At 44.0% G+C, this 13822-nt stretch overlaps 1 protein-coding gene across 1 annotated transcript in view; it reads left to right on the top strand.

Moving 5' to 3' along the window:
* Positions 1-13822, top strand: part of LRRIQ1 (leucine rich repeats and IQ motif containing 1) — a 264793-nt gene that overhangs the window by 210104 nt on the left and 40867 nt on the right. Inside the window, exon 26 of the mRNA XM_081084809.1 lies at positions 8771-8891. Within this exon, the coding sequence (XP_080940935.1) occupies positions 8771-8891 (121 nt within the window). The remainder of the gene's footprint in view (positions 1-8770; positions 8892-13822) is intronic.

Genomic DNA, 13822 nt, shown 5'->3' with positions numbered 1-13822 from the left:
AAACATGGTAATTAGCATACGACCGCTACCCTTCCCATTGGCTAATCAGGGCGATATGCAAATTAACTTCCAGCCAAGATGGAGGCCGGCAGCCAGGCAGCTTGAAACTAACATGAGGCTTGCTTGCTTCAGTGAAGGAGGACTCCAATGTTCCCCGCTTGCCGTGCCGGCCTCTGAGCCTGCAGTTTGAAACATTTTAACAAATATAGAAGCTAAATAAAACCCCAGAAATCTGCTTTCAGCCAGCTGGGATCTCATTGCTGGAGTTAAACATTGTTTCGATTATAGAACACAAACAAACCAGATACCTGCTTTCAGGAGTGGAGGCCTAAGAGCCGGAGCCTCAGAGCTAAAGCTGGCCCAGAATTTAAAAAAAAAGAAAAAAAGGAGCGGTTGGGAGCTTCAGCCCTCAGCCCCTCACCCAGACTGGCCAGGCAACACAGTGGGGACCCCCACCCTGAAGGGTGTGTGACCAGCTGCAAACAGCCATCATCCTCTTACCCAGACTGGCCAGGAAACCCAGTGGGGACCCCCACCCTGAAGGGTGTGTGACCAGCTGCAAACAGCCATCATCCCCTCACCCAGGCTAGCCAGGCACCCCAGTGGGGACCTGCACCCTGATCCAGGACACCCTACAGGGCAAACCAGCCAGCCCCCACCCATGCACCAGGCCTCTATCCTATATAGTAAAAGGGTAATATGCCTCCCAGCACCGGGATCAGCGGAGCCGCGAGGCCTCCCAGCACCGGGATCAGTGTGACAGGGGGCAGCGACCAAACCCCCTGATCGCCCTGCGGCTCTGTGTGTGACAGGGGGTGGGGCCACAACCTCCCTATCAGCCCTGCTCTGTTCATGACAGGGGAAGGTGCCCCAACCCCCTGATCAGCCCTGCTCTGTGCCTGATAGGGGGGATCTCCCCAAACCCCTGATTGCCCTGTGGCTCTGTGTGTGACAGGGTGCGGCGCCCCAACCCCCTGATCGGCCCTGCTCTGTGTGTGACAGGGTGTGGCGCCCCAACCCCCTGATCGGCCCTGCTCTGTGTGTGATAGGGTGTGGCGCCCCAACACCCACCCCCTCATGGGCCCTGCTCTGTGTGTGACAGGGGGCGATGCCCCAACTCCCCTATCGGCCCTAGTCTGTGAGTGACAGGGGGGAGCTCCCCAACCCTCTTATTGACCCTGCTCTGTGTGTGACAGGGGGAGCTCCCCAACCCCCTGATCGACCCTGCTCTGTGCGTGACAGGGTACGGAGCCCCAACCCCCCTGATGGGCCCTGCTCTGTGAGTGACAGTGGGTGGCGCCACAACCTCCCCATCAACCCTGCCTTGAGTGTGACAGGGAGCGGTGCCCCAACCCCCCAATCGGCCCTACCCTGAGTGTGACTGAGGGTGGCATCGCAACCTCCCGATCCGCCCTGCTCTGTGCATGACTGGGTGGCACCCCAACTCCCCAATCAGCCCTGCTCTGAGCCCAACCAGGGGCTGCACCTAGGGATTGGGCCTGTCCTCTGCCACCCATGAGCAGGCCTAAGCCAGCAGGTCGTTATCTCCCAAGGGGTCCCAGTCTGCGAGAGGGCACAGGCCGGGCTGAGGGACCCCCCTTCCCCCCGAGTGCACAAATTTTTGTGCACTGGGCCTCTAGTAATAATAATAAAAGGCTAATATGCAAATTGATTGAACGACAGAATGGCCGGTTGCTATGATGCTCACTAGCCACCAGGGGGCATACGCTCAATGCAGGAGCTGCCCCCTGGTTGTCAGTGCACTTCCATATGGGGAATGCCACTCAACCAGAAGCTGGCTAATGGCTGGCTAGTGCAGAGGTGGTGGCAGGAGCCTCTCTCACTTCCGTGGCAGCACTAAGAATGTCCAACTAATGGTTTAGGCCCTATCCCTTGGGGCCTAAGCCTTTAGTCAGACACCCCCCCCCCCCAAAGGTTCCCTGGCTGCCAGAAGGATGTCTGACTGCAAGCTTAGGCCTAATCCCCCGGGGAGTGGGCCTAAGTCAAACGGTGGACATCCCCCAAGGGGTCCTGGACTGCAAATGGGCTCAGGCCGGGCTGAGGGGACCCCCCCCCCCCGAGTGCACAAATTTTTGTGCACCAGGCCTCTAGTAAAGTATAAATTATCAGAAATTTAGGAACAATCAAGTTCTAAACTCTACTCTATGCTGAGTGTAGGTTCTAGGTAGTATAACTGTATATGCATTGCTAAAGTCAATTGTGCTATATGTTTTTGGAAGGAAGCCTATGTAAAGAAAAAGAGAATGGCCAATATGAAGTTTAGAAAAGTGGATCCCACAAAATAAGAAATTTTCAGTATTTTTCAGAAATTTACAGTGAAGAGGGTACCCTAAACAATGACAGAAGTATGTGGCCTCCTTGGCAGGTAAAAATGGATGCATCAGGTGACCCTAACTTTATGATGCCATCCATTTATATCAATCAACTAATACTCCTTGCTCAGACTCTACATTCACAAAGAAAACTGATTACTATTTAGCCTGCCTTGTTGAATTTAGTACAAGAAGGTAATGTAGTTTCTAGTAGTAACTATTATTATCCAGAATACTATTCATCATGAACAGCTAACTTAAGGAGTTTATTTATTTATTTTTTAAAGAGAGGAAGGAAGAGGGATAGAGAGTTAGAAACATCGATGAGAGAGAAACATCGATCAGCTGCTTCCTGCACGCCCCCTACTGGGGATGTGCCCGCAACCAAGGTACATGCCCTTGACCGGAATTGAACCTGGGACCTTTCAGTCCACAGGCGGATGCTCTATCCACTGAGCCATACCAGTCAGGGCTTAAGGAGTTTTCCTGACAGAGCAGCACATTTTGGATAGCCATTAGCTAAAATTAATGTTTATGAAAATATTTATAGAATTTAAATTTGAAATAATCACTGCAAATATATTCTTGCATTTTAACCCCTCTGGTAGAGTGACGTGAAGATTGTCACTGGAAAATTGGCACTTCAGTTTGTTAACAGCATGCATATTACTGACTAGCACTTTCTCACATATTGTTACGTGGCCACTTCGGAGCAAGAATGGGAAAAATAAAAATGCCTGGACAAAGGAAGTGATATCACATTTAATTGTTATAATTCTAAAAATGAATGAAAACAGATTGAATGGATTACCAACATACAAATATATGACAAATACATAGCACTTGCAAGTGCATTTTTTCAATTTTGAAGAGGTATAGCTGGATACAAAAAAAGGAAAATAGTAGTAGAACAGAAATACATATTTTATGTGTGTATGAGTTGAGACAGGGAAGAAATCAAAGAAGGACTTATGACAAAGAAATACTGGGTGAATTGAAGGACCAGAGTAGAAATCTTGCAGAGTGTTGGGGAATGAAAGCACACTATTTTTGTTGGGGAACTGGACAGATAATTTCACAACTAGGACAAGGCTATTAACAGAACTTTAAAAAAATATTTCAATGGCCTCTATTATAAGATCCTCAAAGATAAAAATAAGAATACATCCATAATAAAAAGACAGAAAATTTGAAAACAAAAGTAATACAAATTTAATTAGAGGGCAGATGGATATGCAAATGAGTCTATTATAAATTTTAGAAATAAAATATTATCAGTGAAATAAACTCTGGACTGGACACCATAAAAGAGAGAATTAGTGAATTGAAAGATTATCTACAGCTTTCTTCAGAGACAGAAGCAAAGTGGAGGAGACAGGAATGTTCTAAGAGTGCAGACACCACCACCAGGAGCCTCCTCCGCAAGCCCAAGAGTGAGATGACCCTGGCAGAACTGCAGAAGTGGGAGGAGGAGGAGTTTAACACAGGTCAGCTCTCCAAGCTCATGCATTTTGTCAAGAATATATATCAACTGTCACAACAACAAAAAGCTCCTGGGCCTTGTGAAGCCTATTGACAGACACTGCAACATGGCGCTGGAGAATGTGGATGAGATGTGGACCGAGGTCCTCAGGAGCGGCAAAGGCAAGAAGTCCAGGGCAATCAACAAGGGCTGCTACATGGCTAATCTGCTCGTGCATGGGATTTGGTCATTGTGGTCCTGCAGGGGTTTTGTTCATTGCTGGCAAGTAGGGGCTTCCTCCCTGACATCAGAACTCACTTCCTTGTCCTGAAAAGACCTAACTTTTTGACATGAGAATAATAAAATCTTGTGTGTTGTTTTTCTAAACATAAAAAATTTAAATTAAAAAAAGATTATCTATAAGAAACAACCATAGCAAAAGACAGTCAAGTTATCTATACTAATAAAAGGGTAATATGCTAATTACACTGGATAGACCAGATGTCTTCTGGACGTCATTCCAGACATCCTTCCTGACAATGCCGGACCTGGGCAAAGCCGCCCAGGGTCCTGGTTGCCTGCCTGGGTAAAGCTGGCCCAGGGTCCCGGGTGCCTGCCCGGGCGAAGCTAGCCTGGGTCCTGGGTGCCTCCGGCTGGCCCAGGCGAGGCTGGCCATGTCCCAGGTGCCTGCAGCTGGCCAGAGCAAGGGAAGCCTGGGTCCTGGGTGCCTGCGGCCGTCCAGAGGGAGGGGAGCCCAGGTCCCAGTGCCTGCGGCCGGCCGGAGGAGGGAAGCCTGGGTCCCAGGTGCGGGGGCTGAAGCAGAGGTGGTTAGGAGCGATCAGGCACAATCAGGCAGGCAGGCAGAGGTGGTTAGAGGCAATCAGGCAGGCAGGCAGGCAGAGTGGTTAGGGGCGATCAGGCAGGTAGGCAGGCAGCGATCAGGCCTAAACTGGCAGTTGGACATTCCCCAAGGGGTCCTGGATTGCAAGAGGGTGCAGGTCAGGCTGAGGGACCCCCTTCCCATGCAGGAATTTTGTGCACCGGGCCTCTAGTCTATAATAATAAAAGTTTAATATGCTAATTAGATCAGACAGCCAAATGACCTCCCAGATGTTATTCTGGATGTTCTTCTGGACGAAGCCACGGTGGCGGGTGCCAAGGCAGAGGCGGTTAGGAGTGATCAGGCAGGCAGGTGAGTAGTCAGGGGCGATCAGGCAGGCCAGTGGTTAGGAGCCAGCAGTCCCAGATTGCGAGAGGGATGTCTAGATTGTGAGAGGGTGAAGGCCAGGCTGTGGTACCCCCCGCCTGCCACCCCCCCCCCCCCCGCCCACTCTGTGCACGAATTTCATGCACTGGGCCTTTAGTAGAAGTATAAACAAACCATAAATATTGTACATGTGAAAACTGGTAAAGTCTTACCAAGATGTGTGGTTTAGTAATGGTATTGCACTTACGTCAATTTCTTGGTTTTAATAATCACACTTTGGTTAGATTTCTTTGGGGCAAGATGGGTGGATGGTATATAGGGAATTATCAGTACCAATTTTTGCAACTTCTATGGGAGTTTTAACTTCAAAATAAAATGTTTTTAAGTTATTGAAATTTATGTCTAAGGTTTGTGCATTTCTTTGCATGTAAATTATAGTTCTGCTAGTGGCCCAGTGCACAAAATTTGTGCACTCGGTGTGTGTGTGGGGGGGGACGGTCCCTCAGCCCAACCTTCACCCTCTTGCAATTCAGGAGCCCTTGGTTGAACATCCTTAGTGCTGCAGAGGCAGGAGAGGCTCCTACTACCACCATGGCACTTCCCCTGTGGGAGCACACTTACCACTAGGGGGCAGTTCTTGCATTGAGCATCTGACCCCTGGTGGTCAGTGCGCATCATAGTGACTGGTCGTTCTGCCGCCATTCGAAACTGGCTCTCCACATCCCCCGAGAGGTCCTGGATTGCGAGAGGGTGCAGACAAGGCCAAGGGACCCCACCAGTGCATGATCAGGGCTGGGAAGGGACACAGGAAGTTGACCAGCCAGGGATGGACTGTGGGAGGGCTCTAGGGAGTGTCTGGTCCATCATGCTCAGTCCCAATCGGACGGACCCCAGCTGCAAGCTAACCTATAGGTTGGAGTGTCTGCCCCCTGGTGGTCACTGCACGTCATAGCGAGCGGTTGAGCAGCCTTAGCATATCATTAGCATATTATGTTTTGATTGGTTGAATGGCCAACCAGATGACCAGACACTTAGCATATTAGGCTTTTATTATATAAGATAAACATTCAAAGTTCCTTCCATGCCCTCAAAAGTTATATAGCAAGACCTCTGCCTTATTATACAAGAAGAGAGATTTGTGCAATGATGAATGGAGGGATATACATAACTCAGTTTTCTGCAACCAAAAATAAAAATGGTTTTAAATCATTCACATATCTAGAAATACTCTAATTTTTTGAATATTTATACATAGACATATTACAAGACAACTTTAAGTGAAATTTATAATATTTTATCTCTTTTTTAAAAGAATGGGGTAATAAGTATTTATTTTAATGTGTGCTTTTAATGTCTTAACTTCTAAATATGCAAAAGTTTAAAAATAAATATTTAATAAAGTATATTTTATGAAAAATTTGAAGAAGAAACTCCCTTTTTTATTGTTGTTGTTGTTCTTTTTTTAATAAATGAGTCTCTATTTTTAATTCAGTTGCCTGAGTTACAGATGAATCAGAATCCAGATTCTTAAAAGTCATGTTCCAAAATTTATCCCCCTCATTTTGTTGTTAAAATATGGAGAAAAGTTATTACTAACCTTGTAGATAGGGCTACAAATGTGACCTGTTCAGTAAACAAAGACCAAAAACAATTTTGCAAAATTGGTTTTTAATATTTTCTATTGAATTGCACATAGAGAATTCTTATTTGACATTAACTTAAAACTATTATAACCATACAAACTTTAATATTACAGTGTTTTAAAATTAAATACATATGTCATAGAAGTGTTAAAAGTATCATCAGTTACATTCAGTTTTTAAGTACGTCCATTTTGCATAATATAGAACAAAAGATGTATTATATTTATGACTTTCCTATTTGTTAACAGTAAAGGAAATAATAATGTTCAATTTGAAAACCAGTGTTTTCAAAAATAGAATCTGAACATTCATGCATGTGTGGCTGTGTCAGATGCACTAATGCACCCTTGACAAAATTTCTAGGTTTGCATTTCAGCTGCCAAGCGACACCATTGTGAAGTCATGTATTCTGGTTAAATCTCACTTCTAAATTTGAATCCCTGTTAGATATAATCTGACTGAATTAGTAACTAACCTTAATGGTTTTCTATCTCAGAAGAAGCACTCTTTGGGTGCAAATGGCTTAGATGACTGAGATTTTTGGAAGGCATATATTCACAGATATTTTCTTGGTATGTAGATATTGTCTTATTTGGGGAGGGGTGGGTTTCTACTTTCTAATTAGGCATAGTAAATTCATGTCATCAAATTGAAGTGAATAAATCCTAATCTTAAAATCTTGAGGCTTATAGTTGACACCTCTTTAGCCAGCAGGCAGGTCACTGATGTAGTTAACATCGTTTCCTTTGTTTTGTAACTGGTCTCACAGAAACTGTGGTATTGTTTTGGTATTTCCTTCTCATTCTTGGACTGTTGTTTTGTTTTGTTTTTAAGTCTTAGTGTTGGTGAAGCTAGTCTCATGGGAACATTACACGCATGCTTTTGTGTAGTAATTGAAATAAAGAATTTGTAACACTTTTCTTACTAATCACAAGTGTATATTGGAAGCCAAGTGTTCCTTATTTCATTTTAAACAGTTTTCTGCTGAGGTTTTTTGACAATACAGTTGTTTTCCTAACTGACATTATAGAATGGTTTCTATTCTGAGTTTGGCAATAGCAAACTGGCTTACTTAACAATGAGAAGTTCATGCATGTAAGGATGGAAAGAAGGGGGAAGGGGAATGTAAAGGGGAAAGACAAACATCTGAATCTGAAAGGGGATGATCATCATTAGATGCTGGTTTCAGGAGTTTTTCTAGCTCATCATATAGGGACAGCTTTTTAACCACAGTGATGATTTTATGGCTTTATTTAAATTCTTCTCACATCAAACATTAAAGACAATGCTTACTCACAGGATTTCAAACATCCTGTGGTTTGGGTTAAATTCCAGCTACTTTGAAGCTGGTTTGCTTTCCATCACTTCATTTTCCCCCACTTCGTGCCTAGATCCTGATAAATCTTTACTTAATGATATTAGACATTCTGTAAAACAATATTTTATAGGCAAGAAGCAAGTTTTTCAACTCTTAGGCTCAGTCCAAAATAGTAATAAAATTTCAGATGGTAATTTTAGATACAATAAATTACCTAGTTCTTATGTCCTAGTATATTTTGAAAATTTTATATATCTATCATTATCCCCAAATTAGACTTAATGTATAGTATTTTTATATTAATAATTGTTGTAATGAGAAGGTAGATATCTTTAGTGACTTCATAATATACAAATATGGGATGAAAGACATTTAAGGGAATTTTACTGAGAAAACTAATACTTAAAAGTGTTAAATATAAATATTGCAGAACATAACCCTATATGACATTTCGAACATTCGCTTAAGAACTAAATAATGTTCTTGGTAAATAAGTGATGTTAAACTGTGTAAAGTTTCATCAGTTGCCTTTAAGATTGATTTTCATCAAAATTACTATACTAAAATGTTTTCTTTTGTTGTACAGACGCAAATAGCAAACCTCAATTTTAAAATCGACTCTTATTTGCGAAAAATGCTTTGACATAGTGCATTTGTTCTGCCTGGGCTGCAATAAAGGATTGTGGTATCATTTTGAAGAAGGTTGTTTGACAGAGCCTGTTTGTTTATTTGGGGTAATGTGAGCTGCATTCAGAAAATGCCATATTTTGTTTCATGATTGTATACATTCTCTCCCATTGCTCCCAGGCAAGACTTGTAAGCAGAGAAGACACGGATTTAGAGCTTTTTTCCATGACCAGTGGAAGTGCTTTGTCTGTGAAGAAGGAAAAAAAAAATCAGGCACACAGACACTCAGAGGGATCTTCAAGTAAGTTGTGGTTTCCTTCAGAATTAATTTAGAAATCACAAATGAATTGATGGAACCTAATGCCAACAAGCATTCTTTTACATATAGGGGGTAGGATGCCAGCAACCAGAACTGCCCAAAAATGTGTATTTGAATTTTTTCTTTCCTTAAATGTCTTCTTTTGATATAAACAAAATTAAATTATTTCTAAAATTAACAGCACAGCTATTTTAATTATATTCTGTGACTCAATGATCTACTCTTCCAGTCCCTGATGGATCATATGGAATTCTTTGATCATTTAGTTCTAAAAGGAAATTTTTTAGGCTAATTGTAAAAAGTTGGATTTATATATCAAAGTAGTGTAACTTGGACTTCTGCCATTGATTTAGTAGATGTTGTAGGTAGAGTTAATTTTTAAAGGAAACTTTTTTAAAAAATAGCAGAATTTAGATAATATTATACTGTCAAAAACATGATTTTAAAAACTATTTTCATTGAACAGATGACAGTTTATATTTATTAATGATGGCTTTTTGCATTTGTAAATCTGTCACACATCTATTCCCTTTTGTCATGGTTTCAATAAGAATTGTACTGTGGTTAACTCTGAAAAAATATGAATACTTTAAAATTATCTATATCTTGCCAGGCTGATGTGGCTCAGTGGTTGAGCATCAACCCATGCATGCACCAAGAGGTTACTGGTTTAATTCCAGTCCAGTCAGATGTTCGGGTTGATCCCCATTAGGGGGTGTGCAGGAGGCAGCCAATTGATGTTTCTCTCTTATCAATGTTTCTATCTTTCTCTCCCTTCTACCTCTCCCTTTCTCTCTCTCTAAAAATCAATAAAAAACATATTTAAAAACAAATAAATAAATATCTATATCTTGTGGTATTTGGGGCTAATAGAGCCTAATTTTTTCAAACTCTTCACTTAGGGTGTAAACCCTAAGGATTTTGAAATGTATTTTAAAATATTATTGTATAAAAGATGTTCTTTTTATATCATACTAGGGGCCCAGTGCACGAATTCATGCACCTTGAAAGGTACTGTGGGCCGTGAGGCTGCTGGCAGCCCTGTTCCCGCTGACGCTCCCACACACTGACAGCACAGAGTGATTGGGGCCGGCGCCAACAGCAGATGTGAGCAGGGCCGGCTCCATAAATGGGCCACCGACACCATCAGTGAGTGTGAGTGGTGGCTGCAGCCCTGATCACCCCTCAGGAGCAGGGGGAGGTGGAGAAGCCCTCAGGAGAGATCAGGGCCAGCAGCCGCCGCTTGCACCCGCTGATGGTACCGAGTGATTGGGACCGGTGCCAGGCACTGGTAGCGGGTGCGAGTGGGCTGGTGCCAGCGGGGCTGGCGCTGGCAGCAGGTGTGAGCACCGGGTGGGACTGCAGTGTGTGGGAGCAAAGAATTTTCAGTAACTACCAGAGGCTCATTCTGATGACAGCGACTGGCGCCCTGCCTTAGTCTGGTGCCCCGCTCACCTGCTCCCCCATCCCACTGCAGCCAACACCTGCCATATTCCACACACGCCCCCTGGTGGTCAGCGCATGTCATAGCAACTGGTTGTTGTGTTGTTTGGTTGTTCTGGTTGTTCCACCCTTTGGTCAATTTGCAAATAAGCCTTTTATTATATAGGATTTTGTTAACTTCCCTAAAGTATACTGAACCTCAGAAGTCAATTTTTTAAGTTACATTTCATTATATATATATTATTATTTCTGAAAAAGGTTTATTACTCATTGATATTATAGTTATGTACACATAAATTCAATATTTGATTGAATGTGAAAAATTCAATGATCCAGATGGTACTTTTTGGGTAAATGACTCTTTCACTTTTTTTTTTAATATATTTTTATTGATTTTTTACAGAGAGGAAGGGAGAGAGATAGTTAGAAACATCGATGAGAGAGAAACATCGATCAGCTGCCTCCTGCACATCTCCTACTGGGGATATGCCCGCAACCCAGGTACATGCCCTTGACCGGAACTGAACCTGGGACCTTTCAGTCCGCAGGCCGACGCTCTATCCATTGAGCCAAACTGGTTTCGGCAACTCTTTCACTTTTTATATAGGTACTTAATAATTAGATCCCAGTCAATTAAAATCATTGAAATATGCAAGTTAATTTTGACAAATTTTAATTTGCTTTTGAAATAATTTTAGTATGTCTAGCTTAAATATATTTATCAGGCTTTGAAGTTCTTAGAGTGCTTGGGTTTTTCTTACCTGAGTATAGAATCTAGACACTAAAAGTTTGCTGTAGTCAATATGATTAAGATAAAATACCTTATGTTTATTCACCTAATACAGTTTTTTACATTGTTAACATATGTATTAATAACATCAATTCTTTAATATATATTTCATTTCAGAGGAATCAACCTGTGCCACACAAAATAATGAATAATACTATATTCATTTAAAGCTCTGCATACTGCAAACTCATATGATATCACTTTGGAGCAGTGTAGTTAAAAAGGAACACATCATATGAAACAGAAACAAAAAAATGCTTTATGCTTTTACAGAATATCAAAGTTTCTTTTTTTTTTCTTTTATTTTTTAAAATTTATTGTTTAAGGTATTACAAATAGTAGTACATTTGTCTCCTTTTTCAAAGTTTTTTTTAATAAGGAATCATCTGAATGTTAAAACACAAATAGCTCAATAAATCAGCAACTTTTCTTTTTTTTAAAATATATTTTATTGATATTTTTACAGAGAGGAAGGGGGAGGGATAGAGTGTTAGAAACATCGATGAGAGAGAAACATGGATCAGCTGCCTCCTGCACACCTCCTACTGGGGATGTGCCTGCAACCAAGGTACATGCCCTTGACAGGAATCAAACCCGGGACCTCTCAGTCCATAGGCCGACTCTCTATCCACAGAGCCAAACCGGTTAGGGCTCAGCAACTTCTCTTAAATGCTCATGCTTCATTTTTCACTTCTGTGGCATAAAATCATAGATTGTAGAGTATAAAAGATCATTATATAGAGTTCATTTCTTAACACACTTTCTAATAAGCTGTAATAAGGCTATTCTCACTGTAATTTTAATTAGTTGTCAATAAGTAACATTGTTAAAAACACTACTGATTTCTAAATCTACTTACTAAGTTACAATTTAAAGAGGCCCCTTTGGAAAAGAACTTCTTCATTAGATAACAATACTACTTACTTAATTATTGTAGTTATTAGTTTACTTAGAGGCCCGGTGCATGAAACTTCGTGCACTAGGTGGCGGTCCCTCATCTCGGCCTACCCCCTCTCACAGTCCAGGAGCCCTCAGGGGATGTCCTACTGATGGCTTAGGCCTGCTTCCCATGGGGAGCAGGCCTAAGCCACAATGTGGCCTCCCTCTGTGGGAGGCAACCGGGCTGATCAGGGGAAGGTGCCAACCTCATCACCCTAATGCTGCTGTCACTTCCAGCCGCAGTGGCTGCGAGGCCTGAGTCCCGGGCCTCACAGCCACCGGAGCTCAAGGCTGCTGTGACTTTGTCCGGATGGACATCTGGAAAATGTCTGCCCTAACTAGCATATTATTCTTTTACTAGGGGTCCAGTGCACGAAATTCGTGCACTGGGTGGTGGTGGGGGGGAGTGTCCCTCAGCCCAGCCTGCCCCCTCTCACATACTGGGAGCCCTCAGGCGTTGACACCCATCACCCTCCAATCGCAGGATCGGCCCTTTGCCCAGGCCTGACGCCTATGACAGAGGCGTCAGGCCTGGGCAGGGGACCCTCATTTCCCCCCATCACTGGTTCTTCCCCCACCCCAGGCCTGATGCCTCTGGCCCAGGTGTCAGGCCTGGGCAGGGGACCCCCATCACCCTCCGATCGCCTGATCGGCCACTTGCCCAGGCCTGACGCCTCCACCAGAGGTGTCAGGCTTGGACAGGGGACCCCCATCTCGCCCTGATCACTGGCTCTGGCCCCCGCCCAGGCCTGAGGCCTCTGGCCCAGGAATCATGCCTGGGCAGGGGACCCCCATCTCCCTCTGATCGCTTGCTCCACCCCCCCGCCCAAGCCTGACGCCTCTGACCCAGGCATCAGGCCTGGGCAAGGGGACCATCATATCCCCCCAATCCCTGGCTCCGCCCCCCCAGCTCCCCACGGTTTCAGGCTCCGCCCCTGCCCAGGCCTAATGCCTCTGGCCTGGGCGTCCGACCCGGGCAGCGGGGACCCGCAGCTGCAGCGGCCCCGCGATCGTGGGCTTCACTTTAGTCCCAGGCAAGGGAACCCTAGCTCCTGGGACTGCCAGCTTCGACTGTGCCCAGCTCCCATTGCTGGCTCCACCCCTACTTCCTGCTATCACTGGCCAGGGCGGCAAAGGCACCTGATTCTCCGATCACGCCTTTGCCCTGCCCCCCAGCTCTTAGCTCCCCGCTGGGTTTCCGATCACTGTCAGTGGCAGGGGGCTTCTTCCTGCTTTCCCTTTCGCCTCCCTGCATTGTGCCTACATATGCAAATTAACCGCCATCTTTGTTGGCAGTTAACTGCCAATCTTAGTTGGCAGTTAATTTGCATATAGCCCTGATTAGCCAATGAAAAGGGTAGCGTCGTACACCAATTCCCATTTTTCTCTTTTATTAGTGTAGATTAGTATAGATTATAACATCAGCATCTATATCCTATCTAATAAAAGAGAAACATGGTAATTGGCGTACGACCGCTACCCTTCCCATTGGCTAATCAGGGCGATATGTAAATTAACTGCCAGCCAAGATGGCGGCTGGCAGCCAGGCAGCTTAAACTGAACATGAGGCTTGCTTGCTTCAGTGATGGAGGACTGCAACGTTCCCTGCCTGCATTGCCGGCCTCTGAGCTTGCAGTTTAAAAAACATTGTAACAAATATAGAAGCTAAACAAAACCCCATAAACTAGCTTTTGCCGGCCGGGATCTCAGAGCTGAAGTTGATACAGAGTTTCAATTATAG

The sequence above is a fragment of the Myotis nattereri genome (assembly GCF_964212035.1).
Source record: "Myotis nattereri genome assembly, chromosome: 2".
NCBI lineage: Eukaryota > Metazoa > Chordata > Mammalia > Chiroptera > Vespertilionidae > Myotis > Myotis nattereri.
The sequence above is the reverse complement of the archived record's forward strand: the minus strand, read 5'-3'. Positions and strand labels throughout refer to the sequence as shown.